Source organism: Cajanus cajan, chromosome 1, assembly GCF_000230855.2.
Source record: "Cajanus cajan strain Asha chromosome 1, NIPB_CcT2T_4, whole genome shotgun sequence".
In the NCBI taxonomy this organism is placed as follows: Eukaryota; Viridiplantae; Streptophyta; class Magnoliopsida; order Fabales; family Fabaceae; genus Cajanus; species Cajanus cajan.
In genome coordinates this window covers 16393155-16417849 of record NC_138517.1, presented here as the reverse complement: position 1 = coordinate 16417849, position 24695 = coordinate 16393155, and the positions used below count along the sequence as shown (strand labels likewise).

The following is a 24695-nucleotide window of genomic DNA, read 5'->3' as shown; positions in this document are numbered from 1 at the left end:
CACAAGACAGCTCATCAACAACTCATCAAGAAAAAGACATGTTACCAGCTCCATAAGAAGACAAAAAACTTTTAAGATGCTTTATGTAAATTATTGTACTTTTTCTCTTTCCTTTGTTGCCCCTGTAAAGAATAATGAGTCACTACCCCTAGTTGTAAATTAGCTAGGCTCAATTTAGCTATATAAGGAGGACTTCTCCTCAGCTTGTAATCATCGAGTGTTTTGAAGATAAATAAAAGAAGCTCTTATCAATCCGCTTGCAATTCTCTGATTTTGTAAGTCTCTTAAATATTTCAATGATTATTTTCTTTGAACATGGTCATATATATATTACATCTTCAAGTTTTCCAGTTTTTCATATAACTATTACTGTTTATAATTATGAAGATCGTACTGAGCATATTTACACTGTTTTTAACGATCAATAGAACTTATATATATATATATATATATATATATATATATATATATATATATATATATATATATATATATATATATATATATGGCAATCAATCATATCTTTTAATAGTATCATGTCAATTACTTATTTAATGAAATAATAATAAAATAAGCAACTTTAAAAGATATAATTGATTACCAGTGTAAAAAACTTTACACTGGCAGTGTATAGATGATTAACTCATATATATATATAAACACGTACATGTTTTAATTTTAGAAGACATTTGATACGTAAAATATTTTTATATTTGAATTTTAATATAGAAATTTTAATTTCTTATATTTGGTAGATATTTAAAAAAAAAAAAAAAAAGAGATTTTCAGGAATGTATTTTTTCAGGAATCACTTTTATCCCACTTTTTCACAAAAATATTTCTATTAAGAGAGTGAAAATCTAATTTTCCTAAGTTAGGAAAAAAGTTTAATGCTTATAAAAATATTATAGTATTCTTTTTTAATTTAAAATATAAAATCTTTCTTTTTCTCTCTCATTCTCTTTCTCTTTCTCCTTCTCTCTCTCACTCTCACTCTCCCTCTCTTCCTCTTTCCCTCTCTTTCTCTTTCTTTCTTTCTTTCTTTCTCTCTCTCTCTCTCCCCTTCTATTTCTCTTTTTCCATCCCTCTCTCTCTCCCTCTTTCTTTCTCCTTATCTCTCTCACTCCCTCTCCCTCTCTCTCCCCCTCCCATATCTTTATTTTTCCCTCTCTCTTTTTCTTGTATTTCACTATTTCTTGACCTTGCCTATTTTAATAATATTATTAAAAATTATTTTATTTCTATAATTTAATGGTATTTGTTAATATTTTTTAATTTATTTATTTATTTGAATGAAATGGAATATATGTTTTTATCCTTCTTAATTATTATATAATATTTTTCTTTGTTTATTTTTTTTATTGAATTCTGTATGTAAATAATTTTAAGTTGTTAACTTTTTAAAAATAGTTTTATATCATATTTGTTATAAGATTTAAGTAAAAAAAATATATTTAATAAGTTTATTTTAATAAATGATATTTTTGTAAAAAATATTTATATTTTCATGAATACAATAGTGTAACAAAACATGAAAATCTTTACTTCTTGAGAATTCTATATAAATATTTTCAATAACCTTTATGAGTAACCAAATATATTTTAATTATTTTCAGAAATCATGATTTTCAAAATTTGTAATTCTGAGAAATCATGATTCTTGGGTATGAAAAAACTATCTAATATTTACACCCATCAAAATAACAAATGATACTCTCTTTAAAATATTTCTCTTATAAAGCATAACTTTTAATTGTACTACTTTTTTACTTTTTATTTTTATAATAAAGATAATTTAGAAAGAATGTTATGAAATTAATAAAATTTAATATAAATAACTAATTTCTTTAATATACGTAAAAAAAATTATTATTAAAATATGATTTTTTTTTTGGGCATAAACTCTTTATTAGTTAGGGTTGCCATCTTTTTTTTTTTTCTTTCTCAAATAGCTACATGATATATATATATATATATATATATATATATATATATATATATATATATATAATTTTTACAGTTGTTAACATACACTTGAGTGCTTCAAAAAAAAAAACATACACTTGAGTGGATATGTCATTTAGGGAAATTAATGGCAGTACTGCTAAAAACAACTTCAACTCTTAAGACAAAATCCTTCAACCAATATGGGCACGAAGTCATTCATTTGGGCCTATCAGGAGATATATTAGCAACTTGCACATTTCAATATTGGACAAAAATGCTTTTTTTTTTTTTTTCAATTTAAGATCGTCTTAAATTGATGGAGACTTATGTAATTTAGTTTTGGTCTCCCTACTTTCGCTTTTGTTTTGCTTTTTCCCTGCGTATTCCTTTCCCTGGATTAGGATTTAGAATATAAGACCCTCTACATGCAAGTTTTGTTATGTAAAACTAAATCAATAGCCAGCGTTTGTTTCATGGTACTATTATATTGTATATTTGGAAATTACATTTCTAAAATTATTTTAACCGAAACATTATTTTTCTTATATATTAAAATGTGTTTAGTTTTATTTTAATATTTGTAAATTTTAAAATATTTAAATAAAAATAATTAGAAAAAATCATAAGTGTATTAAAATGTAACTTCTAATACTATTATAGAAACCCACCCTTGACACGAGAATAAATAAGTAAAAAATATGGTATAAAGACATTCTCATGAGAATGTACAAAACCTAATGATCTTTCAAAATTAAGCATGAAAAAATTAAAATCTTATGGTTGAAACAATTTTCACTTGAAATAACGTTTTAATTGCATAAATCTAACTCAATAAGTCCCAATCCTTGTGGCTTGTTGTGTGGGTGTCTTTCTCTTAAGCCATTGACTAGCAAACTATGTTAACTAAAATCTGATCTATATAAATGTGGCATCATCGTGAGAATCCAAATGCATTTGGCCCATCGAATCTTGTCTCTTGTAAACCCACTATCAAAAACATGTCTACAATTTGATCCATATATTAGGCTGGATTGAGAGTATGGCATGTTTTTCTTCTCTGGACAGATGGAATGGAACTATTTGTTTCATTTGGAATCTTTAGGGGACCTTGGTAGCTAAATAACATTTCGAATAGGATCTTGTTTGAGAGGAAGCAGAAGACCATGAAAAGTTTAATTCTTATACCGGTATTATATATCCTTTATGCGAAAGAAGAGAAAAATATGTTTATGTTATGGCATTATAATATGCTTGATTATTAAGATTATAATATCTTTGATTTTTTTTTTTTTTATCTAAACGTTCTTAATTACTGTGAAATTTTTATGGCAACAATTGATCGTGATCGGAACGGTGATTTTATAGTTTTTCTTTAACCGAATATTTTTAGATAGAAAGAATGGATTATGAGTTTTTGTTATTCAATGTATTAGGGATCATATATAGGGATGGTAATGGATCCCATAGGGTGGATAATAGTAAACTCGCTCTCGCCTTGGTTCCATTAGATGAAAATTGACCTCCTATATCCGTGTGAGTATTTATTAAGTGGGTATCCATGAATTTTTTAAATACTCACAGATATTTATGAATATTTATAAATTTTTTAAGAAATTTAAAAAATTATAATACAAATAATTTTAAGTTTATATTTAATGTGATTGAAATATTAAAAATAAAAATTCAATATTAATCTTGAACTTGTATTTAATGTTAATTTTGTTGAAATAATAATAAAAATACAAGATAATCAATAACTTAAAATACATCAATCTCACAAGTAAGTTAAAGTCTCATCACAAAGTTACAATAATTCAATCTCATAATTACAAATGAAAGTAAATAACTTATAATATATAAATTTTATTGGTTCAATCAAAGCTAGAAAATTAACCAAATTACATTCAACATAATTCTATAACATGCTTAACACATATTGGTAACTTCATCAACCTCACTTTTGTAAGAAAATAAGATGAGAGAGTATAGTTTTAAGGTTATGTGTACAATGATAATTAGAATATTTAAAAAGTATTATTAAACGGGTACCCGCGAGTATGGATATCATCATACTCGTCCCCGTCCCGTTTATAAACAGGTAAAAAATTATTCATCTTCATTATCTGTGGGTACCCAATTAGTCTATCCATTTATTATCCGTAATAGATTTTACTTACAAATACTCGTGAGTGCGGGTATTTTTACCATCCTTAATCATATATAACATTCTTATAACATGTAAACTTAAAATGTTTTTTCATCATCTCCTAATTTGTATATGTTAACATTTGCTCACTTAAACATGTATCTTTTTATTTAGTAGTTTAATGGGCTCACCTAATTTAACCACATAAAATAAAGTATACATATATAATAAATAACTAAAATAATTATTTTATAACACTAGCTCACATTAATTATCAAAATTAAAATTTTCAAAACTTACTTAGATTACATACTATAACAATTATATCATAATTAATTCAAAAAGTTATTATAAAATTAAAACACTACTAGAAAATTCATCAATGTTTTCAATTCTACATTGATTTTTAGAAAAATGATATAAAAACAAACTGCGCTGACCTTTATGTAATTTTTTTATAAAATGCAAAGCATATTTACATCAATTTTCATGGCAAACAAGAGTATTTTACATCAATTTCATAAGGGACAATGTATTACTGAAACACAGTGACAATTTCATAAATAAGTGTAAAACTATAAACATATCTACATCCATTCACTCTATGACTGATGTAATATTAGATAACTTTACCCTACCTACGCACCATCTCCATAGAAAGCTCTCGACCTCTCCAAAAAGAGTTTCCCTCCAAAGAAAGTAGCATCATTTTCTAAAGCAAGCACGCCCAAATACGTACTTTTCTCAGAACTTGAAAAGCATCATCATCCAAATTCCTGATCATAAGCACCTAAATTGTTCTCTTCCGCTTTTGAAAATCTGATTCTATAAGAGCTTATGAAACATTGTTTTTTCTTTTGGATTCTTACTCTATGTTTTGAAATTTTGAATGAAGCTTCTACGCCACTCATGAGCGAAGAAATTAAACTAATTTTACATTTTGCTTCTCAAATCTCTTATTTATTGAGGAATTGCTTGAGGGTTTGTTTTGCTTCACCGTCATCGCAACATTTTGGTAAAAATCTATATGAATTTAACTTTTTATTTTGTATATGCAGACTATTGATCCAAATATTGGACTATGATTTCCTTTCTGCATGTTTTGTTGCCCTTTTATTAAGCTACGAAACATGGGAACTTTCTCCAGTTTCATTCATCATTTCCTTTCCATTCTCATCATTACCTGACATAAAAAATAGTTATAATAAAAAAAATTGATATTCTAATGAGGTTGAGAAATGAAAGTTAAAAAATGAGGGGAAATTGGATTAGTCAATGGTTAGTAAGCCATTTTGTATTCAACATCAGTAGGCTAGTAGTGCCATATCACATTGTTTATGTCGTCCTCTGCTACTAAATAATATATTATGTTGTACTTTTTAGCTTCTTTTATGCATTGTTTTCGTTTATAGTTGTTGGGTCATAGTACTTATTGAAAGACATAATATTTCATGATTTTTAAACTTTAATGCATTGAATTTGTTCAGAAAAATTCTTGAAGACTTAAAAAAATCTGAGAAGGAGAAGAGGCAACTCATAGGTGAAGAACAAACAAAGTAATGCCTACCTTTTTTATTTTTATTTTTATTTTGGCTGTTGTTGTTGTCATAGTTCTAGTTGAGAATGAAAACAGTGAATAATGTTATGTTGTATTTCCATTATAATACTACAATTTTATATACAACAATAAGATAATCAATTCCACGATTTTAGGAATTAGAATCAGTTTATCTATTCTAAGGGAATAATCAGAAAACAAAAAGAAATATAAACCTAAATGTAGACATTATTTTACATGAACTGCATCATCTGCCCAATTTGTCCCGAGTATCCTATAATTTCAACATGTCCCCTATGTATAAAACAGTCCCTTTCCAAGTCCTTTGTTAGTCCCTTAGCCTCGTATAACTTAAGAGGGGGGTGAATTAAGTTTTCTAAATTTTCCTCTTATAAAAACTTTTCCAATTACTTTCTTATCACTTTATTTCCTTAGACAAATTTGCATGTAAAGAATGATGATGAAGAACAACTCAAACAAAATTAAATAACAAATAAATAAAAGTGTAGGGAAGAAGAATTGCAAACTTGATTTTATACTGGTTCGGCCAATCCTGCCTACATCCAGTCCTCAAGTCTCCCACTTGAGAATTCCACTACTCTTGTAAACCTTACAAGAAAATGAATCCTCCAACACCTCGGAACTCCCTGTCCTTGTATTGAGATTCAAACACCAACAAGGAGAAAAACCCTTTCTCCTTTACAGATCCAATGATCTATTAAGTAATACAGAATGACTCTCTTGAAGAGTGGATATTACACTTTCATGATCTTTGATGAACTCTTTAGAGATTTTGCAAATGATTTTGGCCAAGTGATTTGTAAAGATTATTTTCACAATAGAGTTCGTCACCTTTCTCTGAAAAATTATAGGTATTTATAGACAATTGTATCTTGAGTTATATCTTTTCATGAAGAGTTGTAACTCTCTATAATTTTTCAGAAAATAGGCTCTGGTAATCGATTACAAGACTTGGTAATCGATTACAACGGTTTAAGTTCAAAATGTTTGAAACGTTGTATAGTTCAAATTCGAATTTTGAAAATTTCTCTTCTGGTAATCGATTACAAACAGTGGTAATCGATTACTAGAGAGCAATTTAACATTTTGAAAGGTTTTCTTTCTCTGGTAATCGATTACAGCAAGTGGTAATCGATTACCAGAAACATGTCACTTGTTTTGGCTTATGAAAACCTAAGATATAAAGAGCTTCTATTTTCCAATTAAAAATATTTTTGTTTAATCTTTTGAATACTTTTTTTTTTCTTTCTTTTCAAACAACTTATTCTTATATTCAAAAGTATTAAGTTTAGGTTTTCTTGAAATTCTTATTTTAATGGCCAAGTCAAATTTGCAAATTCTAAAAGTTCATTTTACATACTAAGCTAAGCAGTCAAGACTTATCTAGTTATTACTTGAGATCTTGCTTCTTGATCAGCTTACTTTAACTTGACCTTTATTTTCTTTAATGTTTTGGCATCATCAAAACTTTGTGCATATTTTCTTCCACATTCTCCCCCTTTTTGATGATGACAATTCACTGTAAAGGGAAAGAAAATAAAACAATATATTTCGATCACTCCCCCTTAGTAAAGCATTGATTGAAGTTCCTTATATTTTATAAAAGGAGTTGTACTTATGTTTTGAAAAAGATTGTAGAGATCAATGTTTATATTTTTAAAACATAAGTGTCAAGTTGGGCATCAAGAATAATATTTTAGACAAACTTAGCCCACAGTAATGTTAGAAAGAAAATAAACATTTTCTTTTCCTTTGCAGTCGTATCTCTCCCCCTTTGGCAACATCAAAAAGTCAAGTAGAGGATTAAGATAAATGTTGTATTTTTCCTTTTGTGATCCTTATCCTTACTCTCCCCCTTTGACAACATCAAAAAGAATATAATAACAAAATAATCCAAAGGTAAAGATCAAGCCAAAGTGAAGTCCAAGGAAAAATTTAACTCGCCCTCATGGACATTTCAAAGTCACTTTGCATATCATTAGAAAACTCTTTGCACAAGTGATCATTAGAACTTCCAAAAATAAATCATCAACAAAAATTTGCACTTTAAGAATATCATTCATTTTTCTTTTGATAAATTAATGTTGTATCAACCTTTCCTTTTGTAAATTCTTTTTTTTTTCAAAAGAAATTTACTAAGTCTTTCATACCATGCCCTAGGAGCTTGTTTTTAATCCATATATAACCTTTTTCAACTTAAAGACATGGTTTGAAAATTATAAGATTTCAAATATAGATGGTTGTTCAACAAATACTTCTTCTTGAATAGTATTTATCCAATGTTCATCATTTAAGGCTTCATCAATGATTTTTAAATTCTATTTTAGAAACAAAAACCAAATTATTGCATGCTTCTTTGAGAGAGTATCTAGTAGTTACCTCTTTTGATATGTCTCCAATGATATTTTCAAGAGGATGATTTCTTGAGATTCTCAACTCTCTTTGAGGAATTATGTTTGTTTGATTCTCTTGAGTTATAGAATCCTCCATTCCTTAATCTTCTTTGTCCTTTTGAGTTTTCTCATGAAAATGAGTGTCTTCAAAACTTTCTAAAATATCATCAATAATATCTTTTCTTGGACAAACAAGGTTAGTTTCATCAAATATAACATGAATTGATTCCTCTATTGTCATGCATCACAAAGTTTATTTTTCTCAAATTTAATTTTTGGTAATCCTATTTCTAAATCTTTTGAGATTAATTTATTTAATTTAAGTGTTCCATGTTTATGTGAGCAATTCTTTTATTTCATAACCATGATTCATCATCTTCACTAAAGTCATTGAGAATAACTCATATTTTTCTCTAATTTTATCTTGTATATACTGTTTACTCTAAATCCTATTATTTTAACATGCTCATAATTTTTATGTTCAATAAGACATTTTTGTGAATCAAAAGATACAGGGAAACCTTTATCACATAATTGACTCACTTGATAAACTATGTTTAAGACCATTCATAAGTAAGACAATTTTTATGGAGGTTGAGAAATTTGTACCAATTCTTCCAATGCCAAGTATTTTTCCTTTGTTGTTGTCTCCATAGGTTACATGTCCACTTTTCTTAGGAGTATTGTCAATGAATTTTGAAGTATCTCTTATCATGTTCTTGGAACATCCACTATCAATGTACCAAGTTTGGTCTTTGGAATCCTTCAAGACAAAGAATGAATTGATTTTGGTACCCAAGTTTTCTTTGGGTCCTTAATGTTAGTAATAACAGAATAACCTTTAGGAATCCAAACCATATTCTTGAGATTGTTAAAATTCTTTCTAATATAGCAAGTTGAAGAATTATGACCTTTCTTTCCACAATAAAAGCATGTTGTTAATGGAGAACTAGTAACTTGTCTAGGAACAAAGAAATTTTTGAATTTCTTTTGTTGTTTTTGTGGATTGTATCCTATTCCTACTTTATCAAAACCACATCTTTGTTTTCCTAACAGTATATCTAAATTATTTCTACCAATGGTAAATTTTGAAAGAGTATTCCTTAAGTGGTTAACTTCTTCTTTAAATTCATGACATGATGTACATGGATGTGTAATGTTTGTAATTTCCAAGTTACTTGTAGAGCTATGATTTTCATTCTTGGAATTTAGCATTTTAACTTTTGATTTAAGACTATCTAATTCTTCATTTAATTTAGTAATTTCCTTTTCCATATTTGAAATTGTTTTCTTATAGGATGATACTAGTTTTGCAAGTTTAAAAGATTCCTTATGTAAATCATTAAATGCATATTGCAATTCATCAAAAGTAATAGAGATATCATTGTTAGACGATGTTACCTCTTCTTCGCTTTCGTAATCTTTGGCCATGAGTCCCAAATTTACAACTTCATTTTCTGAATCACTTGTAGAGTTCATATCATTTTCTTCCCAAGTGATATATACTTTCTTGCTTTTCTTATCCTTGAAGTTTTTATTGTTTGACTTCTCCATCTTCTTTTTGTAAATTGGACATTCTAATTTTAAGTGACCTAGTTGATTGCATTCATAGCATCTTGGAGTTGAAGAAGATTCTTCTCCTTTCTTCTTTATGTTGAAATTGATTTTTCTTCTATTTCCTCTATTCTTTAGGAATTTGTGGAATCTTTTTACAAAGAGATTGAAATCTTCATCATCATCATCATCATCTTCCACAATGTTGCCATCCTTTTCATTTTCTTCATGAGAGGATGAAGATGCTTTAAGTGCTATACTTTTCTTCTTTTTGTCACTATTTTCATTTAGACTTAGTCTCATCAATTCCATTTCATGCTCTTGAAGTTTTCCAAATAGAGATGCAAGAGACATGGTTGTTAGATCTTTTGATTCAGCAATAGCAGTCACTTTTGGTTGACATTCCCTACTCAAACATCTCAAAACTTTGTTAATAAGATCTTCGTTAGGAAGCACTTTTCCTAGAGATGCAAGATGATTAATTATATGTGTAAATCTCTTTTGCATGTCTTGTATGTTTTCATTTGGATTCATTCTAAATAATTCATATTCATGAGTGAGAGTGTTTATCCTAGATCTTTTCACATCATTAGTGCCTTCATGTGTTACTTCAATTGTATCCCACATTTCTTTAGCACTTTTACAATTTGAAATTCTAAAATATTCATCAATTCCTAAAGCAGAAGTAATTATATTTTTGGCTTTCGAATTGTATTGAACTTTTCTTCTATCATCATTACTCCATTGATCTTTGGGTAAATCTTTTATTTCATGACCTACTACAATAGTGGGAATGAAAGGACCATTTTCAATAGAATCTCATATGTTTAAATCTATGGCTTCTATAAAAATTTGCATCCTAGATTTCCAATAATGATACCCTTCCCCCATTGAATATAGGAGGTCTATTAATAGAGTTTCCTTCAGGAAATAACGAATTTGATGAGGCCATTTTAAATCTTGAAGCTTTTAAGCCTTATACAAGTAACCTGCTCTGATACCCTTTGTTAGTCCCTTAGCCTCGTATAACTTAAGAGGGGGGGTGAATTAAGTTTTCTAAATTTTCCTCTTATAAAAACTTTTCCAATTACTTTCTTATCACTTTATTTCCTTAGACAAATTTGCATGTAAAGAATGATGATGAAGAACAACTCAAACACAATTAAATAACAAATAAATAAAAGTGTAAGGAAGAAGAATTGCAAACTTGATTTTATACTGGTTCGGCCAATCCTGCCTACATCCAGTCCTCAAGTCTCCCACTTGAGAATTCCACTACTCTTGTAAACCTTACAAGAAAATGAATCCTCCAACACCTCGGAACTCCCTGTCCTTGTATTGAGATTCAAACACCAACAAGGAGAAAAACCCTTTCTCCTTTACAGATCCAATGATCTATTAAGTAATACAGAATGACTCTCTTGAAGAGTGGATATTACACTTTCATGATCTTTGATGAACTCTTTAGAGATTTTGCAAATGATTTTGGCCAAGTGATTTGTAAAGATTATTTTCACAATAGAGTTCGTCACCTTTCTCTGAAAAATTATAGGTATTTATAGACAATTGTATCTTGAGTTATGTCTTTTCATGAAGAGTTGTAACTCTCTATAATTTTTCAGAAAATAGGCTCTGGTAATCGATTACAAGACTTGGTAATCGATTACAACGGTTTAAGTTCAAAATGTTTGAAACGTTGTATAGTTCAAATTCGAATTTTGAAAATTTCTCTTCTGGTAATCGATTACAATCAGTGGTAATCGATTACTAGAGAGCAATTTAACATTTTGAAAGGTTTTCTTTCTCTGGTAATCGATTACAGCAAGTGGTAATCGATTACCAGAAACATGTCACTTGTTTTGGCTTATGAAAACCTAAGATATAAAGAGCTTCTATTTTCCAATTAAAAATATTTTTGTTTAATCTTTTGAATACTTTTTTTTCTTTCTTTTCAAACAACTTATTCTTATATTCAAAAGTATTAAGTTTAGGTTTTCTTGAAATTCTTATTTTAATGGCCAAGTCAAATTTGCAAATTCTAAAAGTTCATTTTACATACTAAGCTAAGCAGTCAAGACTTATCTAGTTATTACTTGAGATCTTGCTTCTTAATCAGCTTGCTTTAACTTGACCTTTATTTTCTTCAATGCTTTGGCATCATCAAAACTTTGTGCATATTTTCTTCCACATCCTTATTTTATGGCCACTGTTTTAGGTGACTTGTCCAACTAATATAAAAATTATTTAACATGTTTTTATTTTAAGTTTGTTACTTACCCAACTTAACTATTTCGAGTGACATGTTCGATAAGTCTATTTGGTATTAACGATCATGATTTTATGTTGTATATTTCATTCCAAGATATAAATGAATTAATTAATACAACGTTAAACAATGCTTTATGGTTAGTACACTTAACATTTCAATTATACAATTATGGCTATTGTAAGTACATGATTCTTGGTGTCATTTTCTATTTAATTATGGTTCATTCACAAATAACTTTTTTTTTTGTATATTTTAGATATTTGAATAAAAAAAATAAAGAGCTCAACCATTGTGACTTGTATGGATGTTTTGAGCTCCAATCCATACAAAAATCAAGGAATAAAAAAGTAGAGTCTCAAAATTATATCAATGAAAAGTTAAAAAATTCACCAAAACAAAATTACTTGGCTCATTACGTCAATCAAGTGCAAGTTTGTTAACTACATTTAATTTGGGTAATTTATTTATGTATTGTATAACTAATTTTGGCTCAATGCAAAAATCATCTGCGTGTGTTGCTAGCAACAATACACAGGTGTGATATGTAATGTTTTTACTAACACCACATGTATGATAACATATAGTTCGTGTTCATTACATAATGCATCTTAATGTTATTTGGTATTTAATAAATATGTCGTGAATGAGGGAAATTTGTTATTGTTACCAATCTGTCTATGTTATGTATATATTTATATCTTGTTTATGTTTGTCTGTCTGACTGTATCTTACATCATTAGCCAAAGTAAGATGTTTTTCACTCCCTTTGTTTGTGTTTGTCATTATTGTATGTTGTTGCAGGTGATCTTCAACATGATATTGAGGATGTTGGTGATGAGACTTAGTCTTCATAGATGAGTTATGCTCTAATAGGATATGATATCATGATTTAGTTAGGAATTTATTGTTGTTGTTGTTCTTGTTATGTTTTGAGACAATTGTTCATTTTCATTGTAATTTCAATTGGGTTTTGTTTAGGTTAACATGTGGTACTCTCTATGTTGAACACGACGAATTTTCATATATGATAGACTTCTTGATTTATTTTTATTTATTTCAAGTATTACAGTATGCAAGGTAGAGGGTGTCGCAATACTAAGTATCAAACATGTTGGTGTATGGAGTGTCGATTCACATCATGGTCCTTGAGGAGAAGTGTGCAACAACACACTATTGGTTAAGCATGAATCAAACACGATGGAATGGATAAGTGGTGCTAGTTTGAGCCTAAAAGGAATTTGTTTTGGGGTTAATATTTTTCTTTTTTACTTATTTGAATAAACTAACTACTATTTTTTACATATTTTATTTTTTTGTAATTGAAGGTGCCTATAATTCAAGGTGATTGTGGTGATACCACTTATCACATATGAGGGGGGTTTAGAGAGTAGTTAGTTTGTTAGAATAATAAGCTAATTATTAGTTCGTTAGCAATACAAATAGAGCATGTACACCCTATTTTATCTTGTATCAATCAATTATGATTTTCTATGACACTCTACTTCTATATTTTGAGCCTTATAATGTATGGCTATAATATGTTGGTGCTACTTGTATTTTTCCTCAAATTTCTTCATCTTATATTTCTTATACACTTCTTATAACAAACCACACTAAAAAACAGAATCATGGGAAAATGAAAAGGAACAAAAGGCGAAAATAGAAAATGCTACAAAGAAGTTGAGTGTGTGGTTACATTTTATCCAATTATTCCATTGAATGTAACTTGAGTTGCATGCCTTCAAAGAATAATGCCTTTCTTATCATTGCATGATGCATTTATCATGTGTACTAGTAGGCACCTCTTCGGTCAAACAATAGGCCGATAAGGGTGCCCGAACCGAGGAAAACACAATGTACTAGTAGGTACCCCTTCGGTCAGATAATAGGTCGATAAGGGCGCCCGAATCGATGGAACACACCACTACACCCTTTTGGCTAGGAACCTTGCCGAGTACACCCCTCGGCCAAAGGGCCGCCCCAAGACTTACCACGAGAGGTGGGCACCCAGCAAACCCCTTGGCCATGAGGAAAACTTCTCGGCATGGAGCTAAGCCGAACACCTTCTCGGCCTTGGGGCAGGCCGAACACCTCCTCGGCCTAGGGGTAGGCCAGACACCAACTACCACTGATGACAAGCCAAATACCCTTTCGGTGCCAGGCCAGGCCGAATACCTCCTCGACCCCCTAGCAGGCCGAACACTCGCTCGGTACAGGGTCAAGTCGAGACCCCCTTCGGCCTTGTGCCTAGCCGAAGACCAACAAAGAACAGCTCATGAAGAACACATGGCAAATTAGATACTTATTATGCAATAATTACCATGCCTGATATAGAAGAGATTAAGGTTAACTCAAATGTTACCATCTCCCAAGACTGAGGGCCCACCAGGCCCAATTGTGTCTTTATAATTATACACATGTGATGTGACATAAATGAGGTACGTATTATCCAATATAAAAGCACTTATTGCTCTATACCGAATACTCACTTGATCGTTGGAGTGCCTTTGCAGGTACCCTCCCCACCTCATGGAAATAGTATTCGGTCGGCACCGAAGACTTAGAAGACTAAGAAGGAAGAACGACAAGAGGAGTGTTTCTACGCAGGAACATCATGTATTCAATCAACTCCAAGTCCTATGTTTGATGCTAGTTTTATTGCTTATAGGATCACCTAGAAATAAATTTGGATAGAGATGGCTCTAGGCATTGACAGATGGTAAAGTAATTATTGGTCATGATACGATATTATCACAACATAGCACACCTTTTCACATAAATGAAAAGGGAATTTGTTAGAAAAATTAGACTATACAGTAAAAGGGTTTGCTTCAATATTGTCATTACCCTTTTCTTTTATTTTTCGTTCATCCAAACAAACTATTAAGACTCTTTTAGACCAACTTAAGATTGCTACTACTAATGGCATGACAAAAGCCAATAAAAAATCCTTCAATTTGGAATTAATTTTAACTTTTGCACTCATATAACATTTAGATAATTCTTTTGCTTAAAACAACCAAGACTTCATGCTAGGGTGTTTGTAATTGTAAAGTGTTCTAAAACATGTCAATAATCTTTATTCATCTATTGATAGAGCTTGAGAATTGTATACCATTTGAATCGACAATCCAACGAAAAGAGCCAAAAAAAAAAAAGCTATTTCAAAACACTAAGTACATACTTAATCTAACAATGACTTTTAAAATAACAAAATATAGACTAACATATAGTTAGGGCCGGGCAAAATTAACTAAACTAAACTAAAACTATTAAATAACTGAATTATTTTAAACTAAAAAACTAAAACTAAATTAAACTATTTTTTAATTCAATTTTAAAAAATTGAACTTATTTAAGTTACAATTCGGTTAACTATAAGTTACAAATAAAAAATAAAAGCACGGCACGGGGTTGGCTCTTGTAGTAATAGATCTTTAGGTGGAGACGCTATTAGGAATCCCTCTGCAAGTAACTCACACCAGCCACCGCATAAGGTAAATGCAAAAATGCTCACACTAGCCACCGTATAAGCTAAATGCAAAAATGCCCACTGCCAAGGGTTCCTGAAAATGCCCACCGCATAAGGTATATTTAGTTCATATTATAGTTCAGTATAGTTTAGTAAAGTACAGTTTAATAGAATAAAAAATAGTTCAATTCAGTTTGTGTAATCTAATTTTCAGTTCAGTTTAATTGAACTACTTTTTAGTTTAATATAGTTTTTAACAGTTCAGTTTAGTGCAATTTAATTTTCCCACCCCTACATATATAGTTCTTAAAAATGTAGAGTAGAAATAAGTTTTGAAGGATGATAGGATGGGCAAAAGTTAGAGAACCATGTGGATTAATGATTTTATAGGATGATATTAGAATGTATTAATCATGTTTTTGGTCTCTTATTTTATATTCATCTTTAATTTTGGTTCCTTAAATTTTTTTGGACCAATTATAGTTCCTAAAATAACTTTTGATTTGTTATTTAGTCCCTCTATTTACTCAGTCATTACATCTTCAAGGTTCTGGTGGTCAAAAACTACCAGAATGTTACAAAACAAAAAAAAACCATGTTTTTGGCACTTTTTCAACACCATGAAGAATATTAGAAAACCACAACCTTTTTATTCTTCCTTAATGTTCCCAACACTCCAACTATACTAGTTATGCCAAATACTTTTTCGGCCTCGACGATGACTGAGCACCCCCTCAGGCCAATGAACAGGCCAAACACCCCTTCAAGCCAATGGATAGGTCGAGTACCCCTCAAACCAATGAACAGGTCGAACACCCCTTTAGGCCAAACACCCCTTTAGGCCAATGAACGGGTTGAGCACCCCCTCAGGTCAATGAACAAGCCGAACACCCCTTTAGGCCAATGAATAGACCAAACACCCCTTCAGGCCAATGAACAGGCCAAGCACCCCCTCAAGCCAATTATGAACATGTCAAATACCTCTTCAGGTCAATAATAGGCCAAACACCCCTTCAGGCCAATGAACAGGCCGAACACCTCTTTAGGCCAATGAAAAGGCTAAACACCCCTTCAGCCAATGAATACGCTGAACACCCCCTCAACCAATGAACATGCCGAGCACCCCCTCAGCCAATGGACATGCCGAATACCCCCAACATGCCAAATACCCCCTTGGTCGATGAACAATAGAGCTTAATGAATAAGTGAAGATGCATGCGTGGATCTTCATGGTCAAGCTAGAAAAATTGGTTGTTTTAGATTAGATTCAACACCACCAGTTTCATATCAAAATTAGTTGTTGTGACCTCGAGTGCAACAATGTTAGAGAAATGCTTGGGACCATGATGAGCATCATAGTCCCCAAGAGTGATTCTTACTGTCTCCTCTGCCATTTTTGCCTTCTTTGAGATTAAGGACAAAGACCATAGTCAAAATAATACTATTTTTGTGTATTATTTTGACTAAGTGTTAGAATATTATCTTCCAATTAATCTCACTATGACAAGACTATGATGGAAATTCAATTATTCGGAGAATCAAGACCATAGATATCATCAACGGTAGAGATCAAAGAAAAAAGTTATCAATAGACAATTTTTGTTGGAAGTTATTGGTGGTTATGGGTAGTTACAATTTGTACTCTATAAATATTAATTTGGACCATGTAATAAGGGTTGAAACTTGTAAAGATCCTATGTATCTTAAGTCTCAACGATGCTTATGGATCAACGGGTACTACAATGTTATCAACCACCATTTCCTTTTTAATAATTTAGATTTATTTTCAATATCTCTTTCTCCTTACTTGTTCTTTTCCAAACTTAACTTTTCACTTCTGAATCTCCATTTCTTCTCCAAACTATTACTGTTTACATTTTCGCAAAATCCCACTTTTTCTATTTTGTTTTCTCTAGTTGAAAATCAATAAGTTGTTAGTTCAAATAAAAGGAATCCACATGATTTTGGAAGATTTTGAGTCCTACTTAAAATATCTATTTGTATTCGATTCTCAAAATCAAATTTCGCCTAAAATAATACCCAAAGTCATGATTTGAATCTTCAACAACAAATAATTGGTGTATATAAAAAATTTTATTGATTAAAAATCAAATATAAAACTTATCTTATATTTGGTGAGAGAGAAGAAACATGTAGAGAAGTTAAATGTGAAGAAGTTCTAGTTGCAATGTGTTTGGTAAATGTAAAGTATCATGAGATTGTGCGAAAAATATCAAGTAAATTCATCTGAAATGACTTCTCTATGAAAAAATACAAAGAAATATCGTAGTAACACTTATCAATTATATTAATAAAATCGATTATGTTATATTAAAATAACAAATTATCTATACCTATTATAAACCTATTATGAAGGGGATACAAGGGTGTGGAACTAGTTTTGGTCTCCCATTTTAGAGTGGACCATTATATAATTCAAATGTTAAAAAAAAAAGAAATTCACAACATTTCTGAATAACTACCCACAACCATCTAATATCTTATCTATATAATTATTAGAGATAAAAAATACTTTAACCCCTCTAGTCTATATATATATATATATATATATATATATAGAACATGACTTAAATAAGAATATTTGTTAATATAAATATATGAGAATAACTAATAGCAACCATTAAATTAAAATAAATGATTGAGATTAAAAAACTACAAATAAAATTACTACGTAGTGTCATCATATCTTATACGTAGTTTCATATAAAAATAGTTAAAAGGTTATATATTTAAAATTATGTTTCTATCAAATTTTTTTATATAATTATATTACATAATCGATTATATATAATGTATTATATAAATTATAATAATATGCTAAGCATTAATTAATAATACATTATATATATATATATATATATATTATTTAGATATATGAATTAATTATAATTAAAATTTATATAAATATTTTAAACTACAACTTATATTTTAGATTTATAATAAATAATTTAAATTAAATTACAAGAATATTATTAATTATTGATTATTTTTTAAAAAAAATTAGAAATATATACTATAAATACAAATTAAAATAAATAAGATGTTAAAAATTTCCTAAAACCCATTCCATTAAAAAAAAAACTAAAAACATGAAAAAAAATTCTAAAAGCACTTGCCATATTATTTTTAGTTATATATAGAATGATAATCAGTGGCGGACCTTTGAAGGGACAGGGGGGAGCCGTGGCTCCCCAAACTTTTTTTAAAATATTTTTTTTATATATATCCCAAACGTTTTTTAAAATATTTTATATATATATATTCATATATATATATATATTTATTTATTTTATTAATATTTTTTTTTGAAATTTATTATTATGTTTATTTTGAGTAGAGAAAATAAAATTTTTTATTATTTTTTAATTGATAAAAAATTAATTTATATATAAAAAAATTAATTTGGTACCCCCAAATTTTTTATTGATGTTCCGCCACTGATGATAATATTTACTTTTTCTTCTATTAAGTAACCTTTCTTTTCACCCTATATATTTATTAATTACTTCCTTTCTTTTCTCTTCACTTTTGATTTTCTCTTTTTCTTCTATTTTCTTCCTTTATATCATAGACACGTTTTTTTTTTTAATTATTTTTATCAGAATTATAAAGAAAAGATCACAACTCAAATTTAAAATTCACTACTAGAAAAGTGTCATTTTCCTACAAATTTTTCTGCAAAAAAATAATTGCATAAATGTTTTGTAAATTTATTTGCGAAAAATAATTTGCAGATATTTCTTTCAAATTTTGCTACAATTTTAATGATCATAGAAAAAAATTTCCCATGGTAAAAATTTGCAAAAAATATTGTTAGAATTTTATTTTGTTTCTTGCAGATTTTCTTACAAAAATAAATTCGCAAGTAATGTTTACTAAATGGTAAAAAAAATTTGCAGGTAACTTTTCCTGTGGATTTTCCTACAAATTTTAATTCGCAAGAAAAAAAAATTTAAATTTATAAGGTTAATATTTTAAAAAAACTTCAAGTCTCGATTGAAAATAAAACAATTAAAGAGTATATAAGTTGGGGCAACACTTACCATACAAGTTGATTTGTATAGTTGAGTGTTAGACTTATAATCTACAATCTTAGAATTTAAAAGATTATGTATCACATGTTGGAAGCATGAAAACAAATGTTTCGGATGAATTCATTGTGAACATATGAAAGTTGAAGAATTATTGATAGAATTTATAGTAATTTCTTTAATTTTTTTCGTAAAAAATATTCCTGCAGAATTTCTTACGAGAAAATTCGCAGGAAACTTTCCTGCGAATTTTCCTGCTAATTTTTTTTTACAGGAAACTTTCTTGCAAATTTTTTTTTTACAAGTTTACAGGAAAATTTTCTGCAAATTTTAAAATTTGCAAAAATATATTATTCATCTACAGATAAAATTTTGCAGAAAAATTTGTAAGAACAATATTTTCTGTAAATTTTTCATAAAAATTCTTAGAAAAAACTGCATGTATTAAGAAAAATCTAGTAGTGATTATGTATATACTATTATAATTTTTCATCACTAGACCCACATAGTGCTTCACAGATTTTATTGTGTAACGTATATGCTACGCTGAGCAGACTTTCTAAGTCTTTTATTTTGTTTTCTTCGTACAAAGTCGTAAAGGGCCATCATCACACTTTATAACAATTTCCACATTTACTATTTTTACGTAATGTGATGACCCAAGTCTATTCCAACTCTTTTTGTTTTTTCCCATACAAAGTCATATAACGACGCTACTTCATAAAATTTCCACATTTATTGTTTTAACTTACGCGATGACTTGAGTTATTTTCCAAGTCTTTCTTGTTTTATTCCACCGAAGTCATTTAATTAAGGGCCAACTAAAATCAATGAAAAGAATGTGATTGAGAGAGACACTAATCAAATTTTTTAATAAAAATTAGTTATACGTAAAGCTAATGAATGTTTCATATTACTTTATGAAAAAGAAAACCGTTTATCTTTTTTCTATAGCCAATAAACTAATTCAAACACAATCCCTCGGCCATTTGGCGATAATAAATAATTAAAAATTACTAAAATAAATTAAATAAAAAATTATTTACTAAAATAAATAATTTTGGTCACGTATATAAAAGATGTCATTACAATTGACATTTTGTGGTGTGCACTAAAAATGTTACCCTAGGTGACGTTTTGTTTGGTTTTTTGAAGCTAAAAACGTCACCTAAGGTGATGCCTTGTTCAACATTTTTGAAGTTAAAAAATGTTATCTTGGTTGACGACTTCTTCAACTGTTTTTAAGGCTTAAAAACGTTATCCTGGATGACGACTTCTTCAATTTTTGGATTAAAATGTTGCTACTAAAAAATGTCACGTACAGTGATGTCTTCTTGATCCTCCAATGTCCAAGCACCAATGCATGCTCGTTCAGTCCCACCTAGTGCAGTCCCGTGAAGTCCTTAGTCTGGAATTGCTCAGGTTGTAGAAATGTGAATGTATAATCTTATCTCTCATTGCATACAATGATTAATTATTTATAGGGGTGTGAACTCCTCTTCATTCTTCGTATCTCTATCCTTCTTCATTCTTCTTCATATTTATCTCATATATTAACATTTTTGTTTGTGTTTTCCTGCATCATTAGTAAAGTATAGTTTTATTTTGAAAATATCTTTGATTTGATTACTCTATTATAATGGAAGTAGAATTAACAATGATCAAGGTTGTATTTTTACAGGTGATATAAAAATAATTCGTGTAAATCGTGGATTGGATTTTAAATTTTTAAAGAAAAAATTCATGCGAAGTTGAAATTGAATGATAACCAAATTATTTATAGCTTCACTTGTAGATATTTTCATTCTCTTAATCTCGTTTTTTATCTAGTTGGAGAAATTGCACACGATGAAGATGTTGCGTGCATGCTTGATAGTTTTGAACGACAAGGTTATATGACTATGCTAGAATTATATGTTGATGTTGATATTGTTGACACATCTTTTTTTTTTTTACAAGATTTAACTACAACAGAAGAAACACATTATTAGAATATAATCAGCATATTCCTTTGGCATATCAATTAGTTATTGTGTTAGGCTTAATCCACTATTCTTACATGGTATCAGATTAAGGTTCTTCCTAACCTCCATTTCTTCTGCGTCTCCTTCCTTCTTTCTTTCCTTCTCTTGTTCTTCTACTACCATGGCCGAACAACCTAAATATCATCCCGCCCTCACCATCTCTAATGTGAAATCGCTTGTACCCGTCACTCTAGACAACGAGCAGGCACTTTATCACTCTTGGGCTGCGTTGTTTACCAACTTGACTCGGGTTCATGATCTATACGATCATCTTGTGCCACCCACAGAACCCTCTGTCCACGCGGCATACATTGCTGCGAAATCAGAAGATCCAGCCATGTGGAAGCGTCTTGACGCTGCCATCCTTCAATGGATATACGGCACCATCAGCCCGGACCTTCTCCTTGCCATTCTCAGACGTGACGACACTGCCGAAGGAGCATGGAAACGTCTCGAAGCTCTATTTCAAGACAACAAGGCTTCCCGCGCAACCCATCTCGAAGAAGAGTTCACCAATGCAACCTTCGAAGATCACAACTCCATCGACGCCTATTGCACTTACCTTCAATCAATTGCAGATCGGCTTGCGGACGTTGATGCACCGGTAACTAATGGGAGGTTAGTGCTGCGTCTTACAGGTTCTCTGCCGGAGGCTTATAGTGGTACCGTTGACTTTATTCAAAATCAAGAACCACTACCATCATTCGATAGTTGTCGTTCAAGGTTGAAAATGGCCGAGCGAACTATAAAAGCTCGCCTCGCTCGCGAATCAATTGGATCTGGACAACGCCAAACCGCAGCCATGCTTGCTGCCTCCAATGACTCTGCACCCAAACGTCCCAGCAATGGTAGTCCCACAAATCCTAAGCCTCGTTACCATAACAAAGGCAAAGGAAAATATAAAAATTCGGGGCCGCATGCAAGCCAACCTTCTGGGCGGCCCAGTCAACAGCAGGCCTGGCCGACACATCAGCACCAGCAATCTTGGCCACAATGGCAGCCTGGTTGGGGAGGGTGGACTATCCCACCATGTCCATTCCCTACCCAGCCTTGGCAGCCTCGGCCCAATTATGCTTCTCCAACGTCTTCAGCTGGGCATGGCATACTTGGACCCAAACCACAAGTTTTCAATGCTATGACTTCGTCCTCATTGTCTCCTACTCCTACATATACACCGACTGACATTGAAGCCGCCATGCATGCCTTATCATTCTCTCAACCAGATGGAAACTACTACATGGACACCGGTGCAACATCTCACATGACGTCGGACGCAGGTATTCTCTCTTCTTATTTCAATTCCAGCAATAAAACTCATAACATTGTCGTTGGTAGTGGTCATTTAATTCCTATTATTGGTCATGGTCGCACTAACTTACCCCCTCCTCATCCCCCTTTTCTCCTCAACAACGGATTACACAATCTTACATGGTAAATTAGAACCCCGAGCGAGATGGAGAGCATGTTCACCATGGTGGAGTTGTTGTAGGGGTCCTTCTTGAGGAGCACCGCGATGGAAAGAATGGGAAAAGGAGGGTCTCTGAGCGACGGGGTGGTGAAGAAGATCGTGTTGTCGTACACGTACGTGGCGATATGGATCTTCCTGAGCTTCACGGTGATCGTGTACAACAAGTACATCCTAGACAAGAAGATGTACAACTGGCCCTTCCCCATCTCCCTCACAATGATCCACATGTCGTTCTGCGCCTCTCTGGCGGTGCTCCTGGTGCGCGTCCTCCGCCTGGTGGAGCCGGTGGCCATGTCCAGGGAGGTGTACCTCTCCTCGGTGCTCCCCATCGGCGCCCTCTACTCCCTCTCCCTCTGGCTCTCCAACTCCGCCTACATCTACCTCTCCGTCTCCTTCATCCAGATGCTCAAAGCCCTCATGCCCGTCGCCGTCTACTCCATCGCGGTGCTCCTCAAGAAGGACCCCTACAACAACTCCACCATGGTGAACATGCTCTCCATCTCGCTCGGGGTGGCCGTCGCCGCCTACGGGGAGGCCCGCTTCGACGCCTGGGGCGTCCTCCTCCAGCTGGGCGCCGTCGCCTTCGAGGCCACCCGCCTCGTCATGATCCAGATCCTCCTCACCTCCAAGGGGATCTCCCTCAACCCCATCACCTCCCTCTACTACGTCGCCCCCTGCTACCTCCTCTTCCTCTCCGTCCCCTGGATCTTCGTCGAGTACCCCCTCCTCCGGGAAACCTCCACCTTCCACTTCGATTTCCTCATCTTCGGCACCAACTCCCTCTGCGCCTTCGCCCTCAATCTCGCTGTCTTCCTCCTCGTCGGCAAGACCTCCGCCTTGACCATGAACGTCGCTGGCGTCGTTAAGGACTGGCTCCTCATTGCCTTCTCTTGGTCCGTCATTAAGGACACTGTCACGCCCATCAATTTGTTCGGCTACGGCCTCGCCTTCCTCGGTGTCGCCTATTACAATCACTCCAAGCTCCAGGCGCTCAAGGCCAAGGACGCCCAGAAGAAGACCACGCAGCCCGATGACGAGGAAGCCACGTTGCTCCAGGACAGAGACGTTAAGAGGTCCGACCAGCACAATTAATTTCATTTATTTTCTCACAGATAACTTCAATAAATCACACCACCAACAGGAACCCTCATCAGTCATCATTATCCAATTGCCGCTTCGGTATGTTCTTTTTTTTAATTACAGTGTATTTTTTCGGATAGTTAATCAGTAGATTTGGATTTGAGATTCATGCGCATTTCTTCTACCTGCCTATGCTTACAGAGATAATTAGAGAGAGCCAGAGTCTCCACTCCTTTTATTTTTTTTTTCCCCCCAATTCCCGTTTTCGCTTGGGAAAAACCCAAGTCCCATATCGACTAGAGATTAGGCAATTGAATAGTATATAAGTGGAAAGCAACCCTCACCTTACAAGCCGGTTTTGTAGGGTTGAGTTAGGCTTAATCCACTATTCTAACATGGTATCAGAGCCATTTAGATCCACTTTACATGGACCACCCACCATTGATGCATGTGCCATAGGCATGAGGGGGTGTATTGGGAAAAAACCCAAGTCCCGCCTATCCTAGATCATTAAAAAGGGCCACCCACCATTTATCCACGTACCAAGCCCAATAGTGCTGGACGTGAGGGGGTGTATTGGGAAAAACCCAAGTCCCATATCGACTAGAGATTAGGCAATTGAATAGTATATAAGTGGAAAGCAACCCTCACCTTACAAGCCGGTTTTGTAGGGTTGAGTAGTAGGTTTCGAAGCCAGCAGGAATCAGACAC

At 32.0% G+C, this 24695-nt stretch overlaps 2 protein-coding genes and 1 long non-coding RNA gene across 5 annotated transcripts; all 3 read left to right on the top strand.

The window, feature by feature from the left end:
- Positions 1–209: 209 nt before the first annotated feature.
- On the top strand, positions 210–13397 carry LOC145958449 (uncharacterized). Of its 3 annotated transcripts, none has more exons than XR_014434257.1 (3): positions 210–275; positions 5581–5649; positions 12958–13397. It is a non-coding gene; the product is annotated as an uncharacterized LOC145958449 (long non-coding RNA). The 3 variants fall into 3 exon arrangements; XR_014434256.1 differs by having other exon boundaries at positions 12950–13397; XR_014434255.1 differs by lacking the exon at positions 12958–13397 and adding an exon at positions 12690–12936.
- An 8160-nt stretch (positions 13398–21557) lies between these two features.
- Positions 21558–22871, top strand: LOC145949665 (uncharacterized). Its single transcript, XM_083060351.1, has one exon. The coding sequence runs from the start codon at positions 21558–21560 to the stop codon at positions 22869–22871; it is 1314 nt and encodes a 437-aa protein (XP_082916477.1).
- Positions 22872–22934: 63 nt separating this feature from the next.
- On the top strand, positions 22935–24153 carry LOC109794917 (putative sugar phosphate/phosphate translocator At2g25520). Its single transcript, XM_020354343.3, has one exon. The coding sequence runs from the start codon at positions 22950–22952 to the stop codon at positions 23994–23996; it is 1047 nt and encodes a 348-aa protein (XP_020209932.2). The 5' UTR covers positions 22935–22949; the 3' UTR covers positions 23997–24153.
- Positions 24154–24695: the final 542 nt, after the last annotated feature.

Coding starts and splice junctions, on each gene's coding strand:
- LOC145949665 (XM_083060351.1), top strand. CDS start 21,558: ATGGCCGAACAACCTAAATATCATCCCGCCCTCACCATCTCTAATGTG.
- LOC109794917 (XM_020354343.3), top strand. CDS start 22,950: ATGGAAAGAATGGGAAAAGGAGGGTCTCTGAGCGACGGGGTGGTGAAG.